General features: G+C 32.9%; 1 protein-coding gene across 2 annotated transcripts; it reads right to left on the reverse strand.

The window, feature by feature from the left end:
* Positions 1-1,049: 1,049 nt before the first annotated feature.
* On the reverse strand, positions 1,050-10,398 carry LOC140988027 (uncharacterized). 2 transcript variants are annotated; one of them, XM_073456871.1, is made up of 9 exons: positions 10,160-10,398; positions 9,424-9,704; positions 6,735-9,001; positions 5,985-6,020; positions 5,690-5,731; positions 4,571-4,606; positions 2,213-2,242; positions 1,664-1,689; positions 1,050-1,553 (listed from the first exon to the last, which is right to left on the reverse strand). In XM_073456871.1, exons 3-9 carry the CDS (start codon positions 6,777-6,779, stop codon positions 1,361-1,363), a joined length of 408 nt encoding a protein of 135 aa, XP_073312972.1. In that variant the 5' UTR covers positions 6,780-9,001; positions 9,424-9,704; positions 10,160-10,398; the 3' UTR covers positions 1,050-1,360. The 2 variants fall into 2 exon arrangements, 1 of the variants encoding a protein (XP_073312972.1); XR_012177263.1 differs by lacking the exons at positions 1,050-1,553; positions 1,664-1,689; positions 2,213-2,242 and having other exon boundaries at positions 4,570-4,606.
* Between the last annotated feature and the right edge of the window lie 1,926 nt (positions 10,399-12,324).

Below are 12,324 nucleotides of genomic sequence, written 5' to 3' on the forward strand. Positions count from 1 at the left end.
ACTGAATAGATAGTCAAATGATCTTTCATGTCAATCCGAAAGAGACTATAGAGCCTCGTATGTCCAGTCAAAATGTCGAGACCAACATAAGATCGAACATATATAAGAAGTCCGATATGATATCAATTACCGTAAGAAGACCAAAGAAAACCAGAGTGATAATACAAAATGATGAAAGTTGATATTGATCGAGACACAAAAACACATTGAAATAAAGAATATTTTAGCATCCCCAAATATAATCTTACCGATTCAATAGGATTATTCTCTCTCAGAATATAACAATCTTGTCTTGCTAGCTAAAATTTGAAACAAATCGTCCTCGAACAACCGTATTATGTAAAAGGAAATATAAGGCTTGGAGTGTGAATGTGAAATAGCACAACATGAAATAAAAGTGCAAATCGAGGGACGGGAAGGCCAAAAAGTGTCAGAGTCAAACAAGAAAATCTTTTTGACTATTTTTATTTTTAATAATAAAACTATGAAATTTATAGGTAAATGAATGCTTCTAGATCCATCACCGGAAAACGATTTTAACTTTTTTGAAATATGAATGTATACACCTAATACATCCGACGACATGATCTCTTTAAGCTGCATTTAAAGAGAGATGAGTAAAATTTGTCAATCTTTATAGTGCACGATCTATTATTTATAATTAACATCCAACTCATAAATAAAAAACACCAACAGTTTTATTTTATTTTTTTCAAAAATTCAACTAAGAAAATTTATCGTTGGATACGAACTACGCCACAAATGAACACAAAAACAAGCAAGTATGCCATCGACAAGGACACATTTTCTCCACAATTAGTGCAAAATTAACTGCAGGCTGTCTAAGAAGAATTTAATTGACTACATTTCAAAATGCATTATTCCAAAATTTTCAATTCCAATCAAATCAAAGTTCTCAGGCTGCTAAATTCCCTTGCTGCACCACCTGCAACTCTTTTTCCTGTGTAAACGTAAAAAAGAAATGAATACACTAATTCTCAGGCTTCTTGCTTTATTTGGAAATAAACAAAACAATTCTGAGTAGCATACCAAAACTTCTTTTTGCAAATTTAGTTGCTCAAGCTCTGTCAGCATACTCTTTAGTGGAATTAGATTTTCACTATAAATGAAAAAAAACAAATTGGACATGCGATATAATTTATTTTACGTGAAAATATATATAACTATTGACTTACTTCTGATTGTCACCACCAGTAAAATAAGCCACATCACCATCCACATGAAGAGAAAAATCCTGGGGCTAGTCGACTCATAACTGATTTAATTATTTCATAACTAGGACTAAACGAGTTTGCATCAGCAAGTACAGATGCGCCAAACAACTCTTTCACTTGTCTCTTTATCTTGCTGCTAATGGGACGTTGAAGGTATAACGGATTTGTATCCATCGGTGAGATGAAAGCAAGCTCAATACGACAGATGCTTTAGATAAACAAGAGATACTTTCATTCGTAACACGGAGTTTTGCTTTTTCGCTTTTGATATCAAGCTCCTTCTGCGCGATATCCGTCTTAATTTTCTCTATATTTCCTCTGATTAAGAAAAAAAATATTATACAGAGACAAAAAGTTGAGAACTCCATAGTTTTCAAAAACAGTAGAATCAATCCAAATTCAAAACAGCTCCCAAAAATGAATTTTACCGCAAAACAGAAGATTCAGCTCCCTGCTGTTGCACCAACCATAAAAAGAGACATTTGGTTAGGAACCAAAAAATGAAACATTCACTTAACAAAAATTTATGATAATGTAACTACAGGTACTCATAGTTCTTCTAGAAGATAACTCACCCATTTCTATAATTGTTTATATTAGTTGTGGATCTCTGATATTTTGTGAATTGTTAGAATCACAACTTATGTATCAGGCCACTATATAACATTAGCTTGTAATCATGTTCATGACCTTGATTAATAACCTAATTATGGGGTACATGGTCATGTCTCGAACCGACACACGAAACAAATATAAAAAGGCATCTCACAGGGACAACGCTCACCTATATATATTAATGATTAGGAGCTATCAGCACCAAAGAATCTATTCAACTTAATGCTCAACTACACAACGTGGAAATGATTTCATGATAAATAATCCACCTTTACGTTTTCCCTTTTTTTGGTATGGGATGTTTTTTTTTCAAATCCCATACCAAAAAGGAACGGATGGCTTAATTCAGCTTTAATTGTTACCTGAACTAGAGCCTCAGATGTGTGGACGGCCTGTTCCAGCAAGAATGAAAATTGAAACTTATTAACAAACAATAACAGCAAACATCATTTAAAATTCTAAAATAATAATCAACATTAGTGATAAGGTGGAGACAATCATGTCCAATAAGCAGATATCAAGCTGATACACTTTATGACTTCTTCCACTTGTACAAGATCAACCAGGTCAATACATTGCAATAGAAAAACTTGAAATAAAATATTTTATTATTTCCTTGTGAAGACGAAACACGACAAAAATTATAGTGCACATGAAATTATTTATGATTTTCGCAACATGAAAAGAAAGTGCAAATCGGCCATAGAAAAACTCCATTTCGTAAAAAAAATTGGACGATAATGATGCTACAATCAACTTTAGGTTATCGATCATGGAGAGATTAATTTTATAAATCATTCATTAATCATCATGTTTGAACTAAAGAGAAAATATATGGTGTAGCACTAGAAACAGCTAAATGACTAGTGGAAACGGCAAAATTTTCATATCTTTCGTCAAAAAATCAACTATCAAGCTAATGCATTTTAAAAACATCTTTAATTTATACATGCTCAATAGATTGAAGTGGGGCAAATTCATTCTTACGCTACAACACAAAATTAAAAGTTAATAAAAAAAATTGGGATGACACTCGAAATTATCAGAGAAACTTAGTTAATTCATTATTCATATACAAACAAGAAATTTACTGCATTTGTATAAGAGGGAAGATTTATAAAACTTTCAAGATTCAATATAAATTAGGTCAAATCAGCGAAAAAATTCCAAAATATATTCGTCAACGGAACAGTTTAAGAGAAAAAATTCAACATGTTCTAAATGAATACCAAAAAATAGAAAAGAGATGAGAAGATCTAGGGAGAGGAAAAAAACAACTTGAGCATAAAAGTTATTTAAATCGAAACAAACCTGCGGCTGTTCATGTTCCTGATGTGAATGTTTTCCTACAAAAATAAAAACGGATATGATAAATTCAACAAAAAACCAATAAATCATCTCCCACCAAACAAGAAAAAATATGATATGACAGCGCTAAACAATTGAGAAAAATATATCAAATTAAATTAGTATGCCAGCCACGCCCGGTTGAAAATTAAAAATTAATACAAACTATAGGAATTAAACTCCAAATTACTAGATAAATTTTGTCAATTCATCTACAAACAAGAAAGTTTCAATTCGTTTTCTGCATTTTTATTAAAAGGAAGGATTAGAAAACTTTCAAGGTTCTATATAAAGACAAATTCAGTCAAATCAACGAAAAAATGCTAAGTACATTTATCAACCAAAACAATCTAAAAGAGGAAAAAAAATAAAATTGCTCTAAATGAGTGCCAAAATAACTATAACCGTAATTAGGTGTCCATTCAAATAAATATAAGCCAGATTTTGAGATCAGCATGAACGCAAATGGTGAAAATCAGATGTACTTTAAAAATTCTTTAACTTATACAAGATCAACCAGATTAACTCATTGCAAGTGGAAAACTTGAAATACAATCTTTTGTTATTTTGTGGTTAAGAGTGAACACATCATTAACGATATATTGTACATGAAATAATTTACGATGGTTCCAACATAGAAAAAAACACAAATTGGAAAAAAAACAAACGATGTCATAATAAATTTTATGATACACGGTTCGAATAAAAGGAATACTGAAATTGAACATAACATGCACGTCCACGGAGAGATGAATTTCATAAATCACTCATTAATCACCATATCTGAAATAAAGAGAATCTAATTTCTAGTGGATGAAATAGCTGGAGAAAACAAAAAAGGCTTCGTACGATATGTCAGACAACTATCAAGCAAACGCATTTTAAAAACTTCTTTAATTTAGACATGCTGAGCATATTAAAGTGGCACAAGTTTCATACATACAATAACAAATACTCAATTAGTTATTACATTTTACGACAATTACTCTCGATATTCAGACTTCACTATTAATGGAATTCAATACGTTTTCTAAGCAGAACAAATAGAACACACGATATAGTTCAGTTTAATTGTTACATCAAATACGTGATCAATTGTGGGACCCGTTGTGGGATCCTCCTGTTTGAGAGAGAATGGAAATAAAAAACTATTCAAAACAATAACAGGACATATCATTTAAAGTTCTAAAATAATAATCAACATTAGTGAGAAGGCGGAGAAAAAATTCTAAAATATATTCGTCAACAAAACAGTTTAAGAGAGAAAACTCAACACGTTCTAAATGAGTACCAAAAAATAAAAAGGACATGACAAGATCTAGGGAGAGGAAAAAAACAACTTGAGCATAAAAGTTATTTAAATCGAAACAAACCCGTGGCTGTTCATGTTCCTGATGTGGAATGTTTTCCTACAAAAATAAAAATGGATATGATAAATTCAACAAAAAACCAATAAATCATCTCCCACCAAACAAGAAAAAATATGATATGACAGCGCTAAACAATTGAGTAAAAATATATCAAATTAAATAAGTATGCCAACCACGCCCGGTTGAAAATAAAAAATTAATACAAACTATAGGAATTAAAATCCAAATTACTAGATAAATTTTGTTAATTCATCTACAAACAAGAAAGTTTCAATTCGTTTTCTGCATTTTTATTAAAGGGAAGGATTAGAAAACTTTCAAGGTTCTATATAAAGAAAAATTCAGTCAAATCAATGAAAAAATACCAAGTACATTTATCAACCAAAACAATCTAAAAGAGGGAAAAAAATAAAATTGCTCTAAATGAGCGCCAAAATAACTATAACCGTAATTAGGTGTCCATTCAAATAAATATAAGCCAGATTTTGAGATCAGCATGAACGCAAATGGTGAAAATCAGATGTACTTTAAAAATTCTTTAACTTATACAAGATCAACCAGATTAACTCATTGCAAGTGGAAAACTTGAAATACAATCTTTTGTTATTTTGTGGTGAAGAGTGAACACATCATTAACGATATATTGTACATGAAATAATTTACGATGGTTCCAACATAGAAAAAAACACAAATTGGAAAACAAACAAACGATGTCATAATAAATTTTATGATACAGTTCGAATAAAAGGAATACTGAAATTGAACATAACATGCACGTCCACAGAGAGATGAATTTCATAAATCACTCATTAATCACCATATCTGAAATAAAGAGAATCTAATTTCTAGTGCATGAAATAGCTGGAAAAAACAACAAAGGCTTTCGTACGCTATGTCAGACAACTATCAATCACGCAAACGCATTTTAAAAACTTCTTTAATTTAGACATGCTGAGCAGATTAAAGTGACACAAGTTTCATACATACAATAACAAATACTCAATTAGTTATTACATTTTCCGACAATTACTCTCGATATTCAGACTTCATTATTAATGGAATTCGATACGTTTTCTAAGCAGAACAAATAGAACACACGATATAGTTCATTTTAATTGTTACCTCAAATACGTGATCAATAGTGGGACCAGTTGTGGGATCCTCCTGTTTGAGAGAGAATGAAAATGGAAAACTATTCAAAACATAACATGACATATCATTTAAAGTTCTAAAATAATAATCAACATTAGTGAGAAGGCGGAGAAAAAATTCTAAAATATATTCGTCAACAAAACAGTTTAAGAGAGAAAACTCAACATGTTCTAAATGAGTACCAAAAAATAAAAAGGACATGACAAGATCTAGGGAGAGGAAAAAATACAACTTGAGCATAATAGTTATTTAAATCGAAATAAACCTGGGGCTGTTCATGTTCCTGATGTAGAATGTTTTCCTACAAAAATAAAAACGGATATGATAAATTCAACAAAAAACCAATAAATCATCTCCCACCAAACAAGAAAAAATATGATATGACAGCGCTAAACAATTGAGAAAAATATATCAAATTAAATTAGTATGCCAGCCACGCCCGGTTGAAAATTAAAAATTAATACAAACTATAGGAATTAAACTCCAAATTACTAGATAAATTTTGTCAATTCATCTACAAACAAGAAAGTTTCAATTCGTTTTCTGCATTTTTATTAAAAGGAAGGATTAGAAAACTTTCAAGGTTCTATATAAAGACAAATTCAGTCAAATCAACGAAAAAATGCTAAGTACATTTATCAACCAAAACAATCTAAAAGAGGAAAAAAAATAAAATTGCTCTAAATGAGTGCCAAAATAACTATAACCGTAATTAGGTGTCCATTCAAATAAATATAAGCCAGATTTTGAGATCAGCATGAACGCAAATGGTGAAAATCAGATGTACTTTAAAAATTCTTTAACTTATACAAGATCAACCAGATTAACTCATTGCAAGTGGAAAACTTGAAATACAACCTTTTGTTATTTTGTGGTGAAGAGTGAACACATCATTAACGATATATTGTACATGGAATAATTTACGATGGTTCCAACATAGAAAAAAACACAAATTGGAAAAAAAACAAACGATGGCATAATAAATTTTATGATACAGTTCGAATAAAAGGAATACTGAAATTGAACATAACATGCACGTCCACAGAGAGATGAATTTCATAAATCACTCATTAATCACCATATCTGAAATAAAGAAATCTAATTTCTAGTGCATGAAATAGCTGGAAAAAACAACAAAGGCTTCGTACGATATGTCAGACAACTATCAAGCAAACGCATTTTAAAAACTTCTTTGATACATGTTTTCTTTGATACACAGTTATATTTTTTGACGGTTCGATTTGAGTCCATTGAAGAAATTGGTTCATGATCATCGATCAAGGTATTTTATTGGGTGCGATTTTTTTTTATTGCATCATATATCAATTTGATTTTTGATTACTACCATACAACAATTTTTAGTTCCTTCATAACTCGATGGTTCTCCAATTTTCAATTCTATGGAGTACCAGTGTTCGAAACATTTCCCGCTTTTATGACAAAAAGCTTATTAGCATCCTCTTTAGACCCAAGACGAGGCGATCTTGAAACTTCAAATGCCACAAGTTTCTCCAACATAATTTCCCATGTTAAAGGAAATCATTTTCAAAACACGTGGAGATAAAATTTGCTTTGATTTGTGCATTTGATTAGGCATTTTTCATGCATTCTTCTATTAACATAAATTCCAAAGTGGCATTCTCCAATTCCTACTCCATTGAGATTGAAGCAGTTAACACCAATTCACCGTGGATCAAAATGAGTTTAAAAGGAATAGGAATAACGACGAGATGGTAAAACAAAAAGATTAAGGATGCGCTGGTAATTTCAATTATTAATCCACATTACTTTGATTTGTTTAACCCACCTCCAACCAAGGGTTGTTCTCATCATAAACATAAAACAAAGGATTGAAAAAAAAGTTATGTGATGGATATAGTAATCCTGAATACTAGACACAGCCAGTCTGTGTGATAATTTAAATTGTGTTTATACAAAAAAAAAAGCGTAAAGTAGAAAATCACACGATGTGATAAATCATAAATGGTATCTATCTAAAGCCAGGTTTAAAAAATAAAATATTTCATTGTATCCAAATATTTCTAAATTCATCAGACAGGAAAGCATAACCAAATGTCCCCCGTAAGACCAAATAACCAAGTCCGTTAGAAGCCCATTACGCCGGGAAATAAGTAATGCGAATAACAAACAAGAAATTGGTAGTTAAAATCCTCATTGCAACCAAATAAGACTCTTAACATGAGCTTTAATATTGTACGGTTCCTCACTGGGATCCAACTCGAACAAAGTAACCTCTTTTCTCTTGACATTGTAAGCCATACATATACTCTGATGACAAATTGGAGCACCGAAAACCAATAGCTCCCTATGTACTAACCAACCATAGGGAACTAAATTCCTATGCGAACCAAAAAAGTCCTTGTATCTGGAAACCTGAATTCCCAAATCAAAGCTAAACGACTTGTTCCACACTCCAGTTTCCAGATTCATTTCCCAAACCTCCCACAAAAAATCATTGGCCTCACAAACATAGGTTAGATTATTTTCCATAGGTAAAAATTTTCCGTTTATCAACCGTACTGGAGGATGAGAAAACTGGTGAATGGTTTCGGTCTCCATATTCAAAGTCAAAACAACAGCTTTGTCAATCCAGTGCACAAAGGCTCCAGTAGTCAATGGGAGACTACGGAGAGCTTTTCTAGTTGTGAGAGACAAGTGTTGGATATCAATACGCCTCCAAACTCGATCAACTCCAATAGTTAGCACTGCACATTGTATATTCGCACTAAAAAGACGACCATAAGACGTCACCACTTTATACTCCATGGAAGGCTCAACAAATGCAAAACCACAAAAATCTGCAAAGTATAATCGCCTGAAAAATGGAAGAAGAGAGAGACGCTGCTTTGTCACGGGATTAACAACAATGAGAACATGCTGGTTACTGACGTCAGTGGTCAACACCAAACCATTGCAGCTACTAGTTACTAGATCTTTAAACCCAAAATCAAACTTAGATATCTCGAGACAACCTTGTCGCATTTCCACAAAAGTTTTTCTAAGAGAAACACAACCCTGAATTATCAGCCCACTATTTGAATCCCGAAGATGATCGTAAATAAAATTTTGGGAACGGATCACGAGGTTCCAGTCTCGGCAAACATACCTCACAGCATCATGTAAAACTTGAGCTGGAAGATGTAAAAGAACTTTGGAAAATATTTCTTGAGGAAGATATTTTCTCCTTTGTCTCTTCTTTGCACACCTCTTGCAACAATGGTAAATGCAAGAGGTGATGGAGACACTGTTGAAACCAGTCACCTGCACAGTAACACAAAAGAAGTGAAGAACCGCAACGGGATACATAAAACGATCCTCATTTGCTACTGAAATCTATTCAAAATATAATGGCCAGTGTCATGAGAAAAAAGAATCACAAAGCCTCAACATATTGTACAAATAATTGGAGGAAAATTGCTAAGCAAAACAAAAACAAACACAAAAAAATCTACTGTTTGTCACTAAACTAGACGCGCAAACATGACATCCAGAAACAGACCATATTTTTTCAATTATAAAAAATTGGCACAAAAGACTCAAAATTTGGCAAGATAAAAAAAATCCCATAAGTAGAGTAAGAGTAACATATTTTAAAACACAGCAGAAAAGAGTAGTCCATGATAAAACAAATAGATGGTTCTTCTTTTTTTTGAGATAATAGATGGATGAATCTTCACTGTTACCTCAGTCTTGGGTTTCCGTAAGTCATTTCCATCAGCAGGCAAGTGATTCAACTGGGGATTCTGTTTCTGCACCATGAATAGTGGTGAAGGGCTCGATGACGATGCCATGGTGTCGATTGCCAATGAAAATAATAGCCTCCTTTATTTGGACTTCTAGAATCAATAAATATAAAAGGACGTATCAAACATCCCTATGCCCATTGCCGTGAATTTGTGATGTGACTCCTCACAGCGCCGCCGTCGCTACCATCTAATCACCACCACATGCCCAAAGTCACCACCTAAAACAATACAAAAAACACAATATCAAAACAAACAATTATTCGTTAAAGGGGTGTGCTTAAGTCCAAAAAGAAATACACAAAAGGCACGTAACATAAACTACCCATAAGTTTGAAATTGAGCAAAATGGCCTAACTTATCCAATAATACAATTATAACCCATTCTTAACCACAATAAGCAAGAACACATATAATTGAAGTCCAATGATCCATTTAGGACATTTATATCGAAATAATCCGATATAAAATATAATCCAAAATTTCAAAAATTAGGTTCATCATCAAAATGTGGTCACCTGTATCTAGAACAACCCTAGACTAAGCTAATGAAATAATGAAGGAACCTTAAGAGCCCGTATGAAATGAAATACTAACTACAACCAAAAAGCAGAGATGAAATCAAAAGGTAAAGGCATTCAAATCAACTCATATTATATTATATATAATCGCAAACCTGAAGCATAAAACTTTGATTTTGCCGTGGGCTTCGGATCGAAGAACTGAAGATCGATTTCAAAACCCCAAAAACAGCAAGTAAAAGCCCGGGGAGAACTATCACCTAAAGCCCTAACTGGTAGCCTTCAGCCGACCGCGGATCGCCGGATAAGACGAAGAAACTGGGGCATGAAAGGTGGTAGGGAAAAATTAACTTCGCGATCTGGAAAGTGCACCGTTTTAGTTTTATCTACCTTCCATGTAGTATCCTACTATATATATTAATATATTATCATATTTTACTTTTTTTTAATCATATATATATATATATATATATATGGGCATAGTTGTCTTTTCCATACAATTTCTATGTTCTTTAAGTCGTTTTTTAAAGCTAACTTAGTAACTCATAAATAAATTCATCAAAGTTGTTTTTCATGCTAGCTTAGTAGGTCATAAATAAATTCATTGAATATGGAATTATTAATCCAAATTATTTATTTCTTCTATATATAAAAGTGCGAGTTGATTTTTTTTAATTGTTGTTGAGGTTATATTTTAATTAGGCCAAAGTTGGACAGACCCAAAACTTAATCAAGCTCAAGAAAAAGAATAAAATAAGCAGATCAGATAAGAAAGCTCATTGTTGGAACTTTTCAAGTTCGCAATCTTGATTTTGATGATAACATAACTTGTTACTTGTGTTCCTAATGATCTACCTTAGTTGTGCAGCATCTAAGATCACTCATGAGATGTTTACATCGCAAAACTAAAGACTCAACTGATCGCACAAAATGAATCAGTATAACTGGCTACGTCATTTGAGCAGTACAGCTGATTGACCAATTGATAGGTGATTCAGCAGGAAAACCTCAGAAACCTGGCCAGCCGAAGGAGTGTTCAACTAATGAAGAAACCCAGCTGATCAGTCCAACTGAACGAGTGTGAAATCAGTTCCACTGACGAGTCAACTGATTTCACCAGCTCAACTGAAAGATCAGTTCAAACTGACCAGTTCGAAGCATCAGTTAGAATCTTTCAGTTATATATGAAGATAAACTCTTTCAAGTGGATTCCAGCTGTGTGAGAAGGTATAAAGCCATTATCCAGTCAAAGGACAATAATGGACGTTGCATCAGAGCATTAAATACAAAACGATTCAGAAGGACAATCAAAAAGACGAGACACTAAGTCCAAGAAGTCGATTCAAATGCAACGGATACGATAAATGAGTCTCACTGTACGATCAGCTTCTTCCGTCTATATAAAGAGAAGATCAGTGAAGACTCAAACATGAAGGGAAGCACATATACAATACTAGAGAGAAAAGGGCACGCTCAGTTGAATATCAGCTTTCAGAAGCACTTAAGCCTTGAGAGAATTCTTCATAGTTGTATCAGCTTAGTTTAGAAGCCACTTTCTCTCAGTGTGCGAGAACATTCTTGTTCAGTTCTCACACACATACTTACTCTCAAAACCACCCAAAATAGTCTTGCACAAAGACGTTAAACTTGTGTATATAGTCTTTCTCACATAGACATTAAAGAAGTGTTGACTGAAAGTTACTGTTTTCAGTCGTAGCTAGGAGTTCAGTTTAAGCATTGGATAAGTCCTAGCTGAGTGGGCTTATACATGTAATTGTATAAATCAAAGTCTTCTAGTGGATCCGATCCGTGCAGATAGAAGGGGTGACGTAGGAGCAGTTGAAGTCTCCGAACATCCATAAACATATCTAGTGTACTTAACTGATTAACTATCGTTTTCAAATTGTTTTGATCAGTTGGAGTGTTCGTGTGTTCAGTTGTTACCATAACTGAAATACAAGAATGCAAAAACTAATATGTGTTATTTCAGTTGGTCAGTTTACATAAGATAAAATATTTTCTAACATTTCAGCTTTCTTCATGAAGGATTACTTCGAGTTTCTTCCGCTTGGTTTAAAACCAAACTCGATTTAATTCATCTGTGTTAATATTCTTAGAACACGAGCTATTGAAGCTCATTGGAGATTGTCGAGTGCTAGATGTCTTCGAAGGAGCTAGCACAAACGATCCATCACTCATTAATTCAAAATATGTTTGAATAAATCAAATGACGTGCAGATAGGAAGAGATCAAAAAGAAACATGGGTAGATCGTGAATAATGGAGAGAGTGGGAAAACGCCTAGTGTTCCAAAGAGAACG

This window comes from Primulina huaijiensis, chromosome 11, assembly GCF_012295235.1.
Source record: "Primulina huaijiensis isolate GDHJ02 chromosome 11, ASM1229523v2, whole genome shotgun sequence".
Taxonomy (NCBI): domain Eukaryota; kingdom Viridiplantae; phylum Streptophyta; class Magnoliopsida; order Lamiales; family Gesneriaceae; genus Primulina; species Primulina huaijiensis.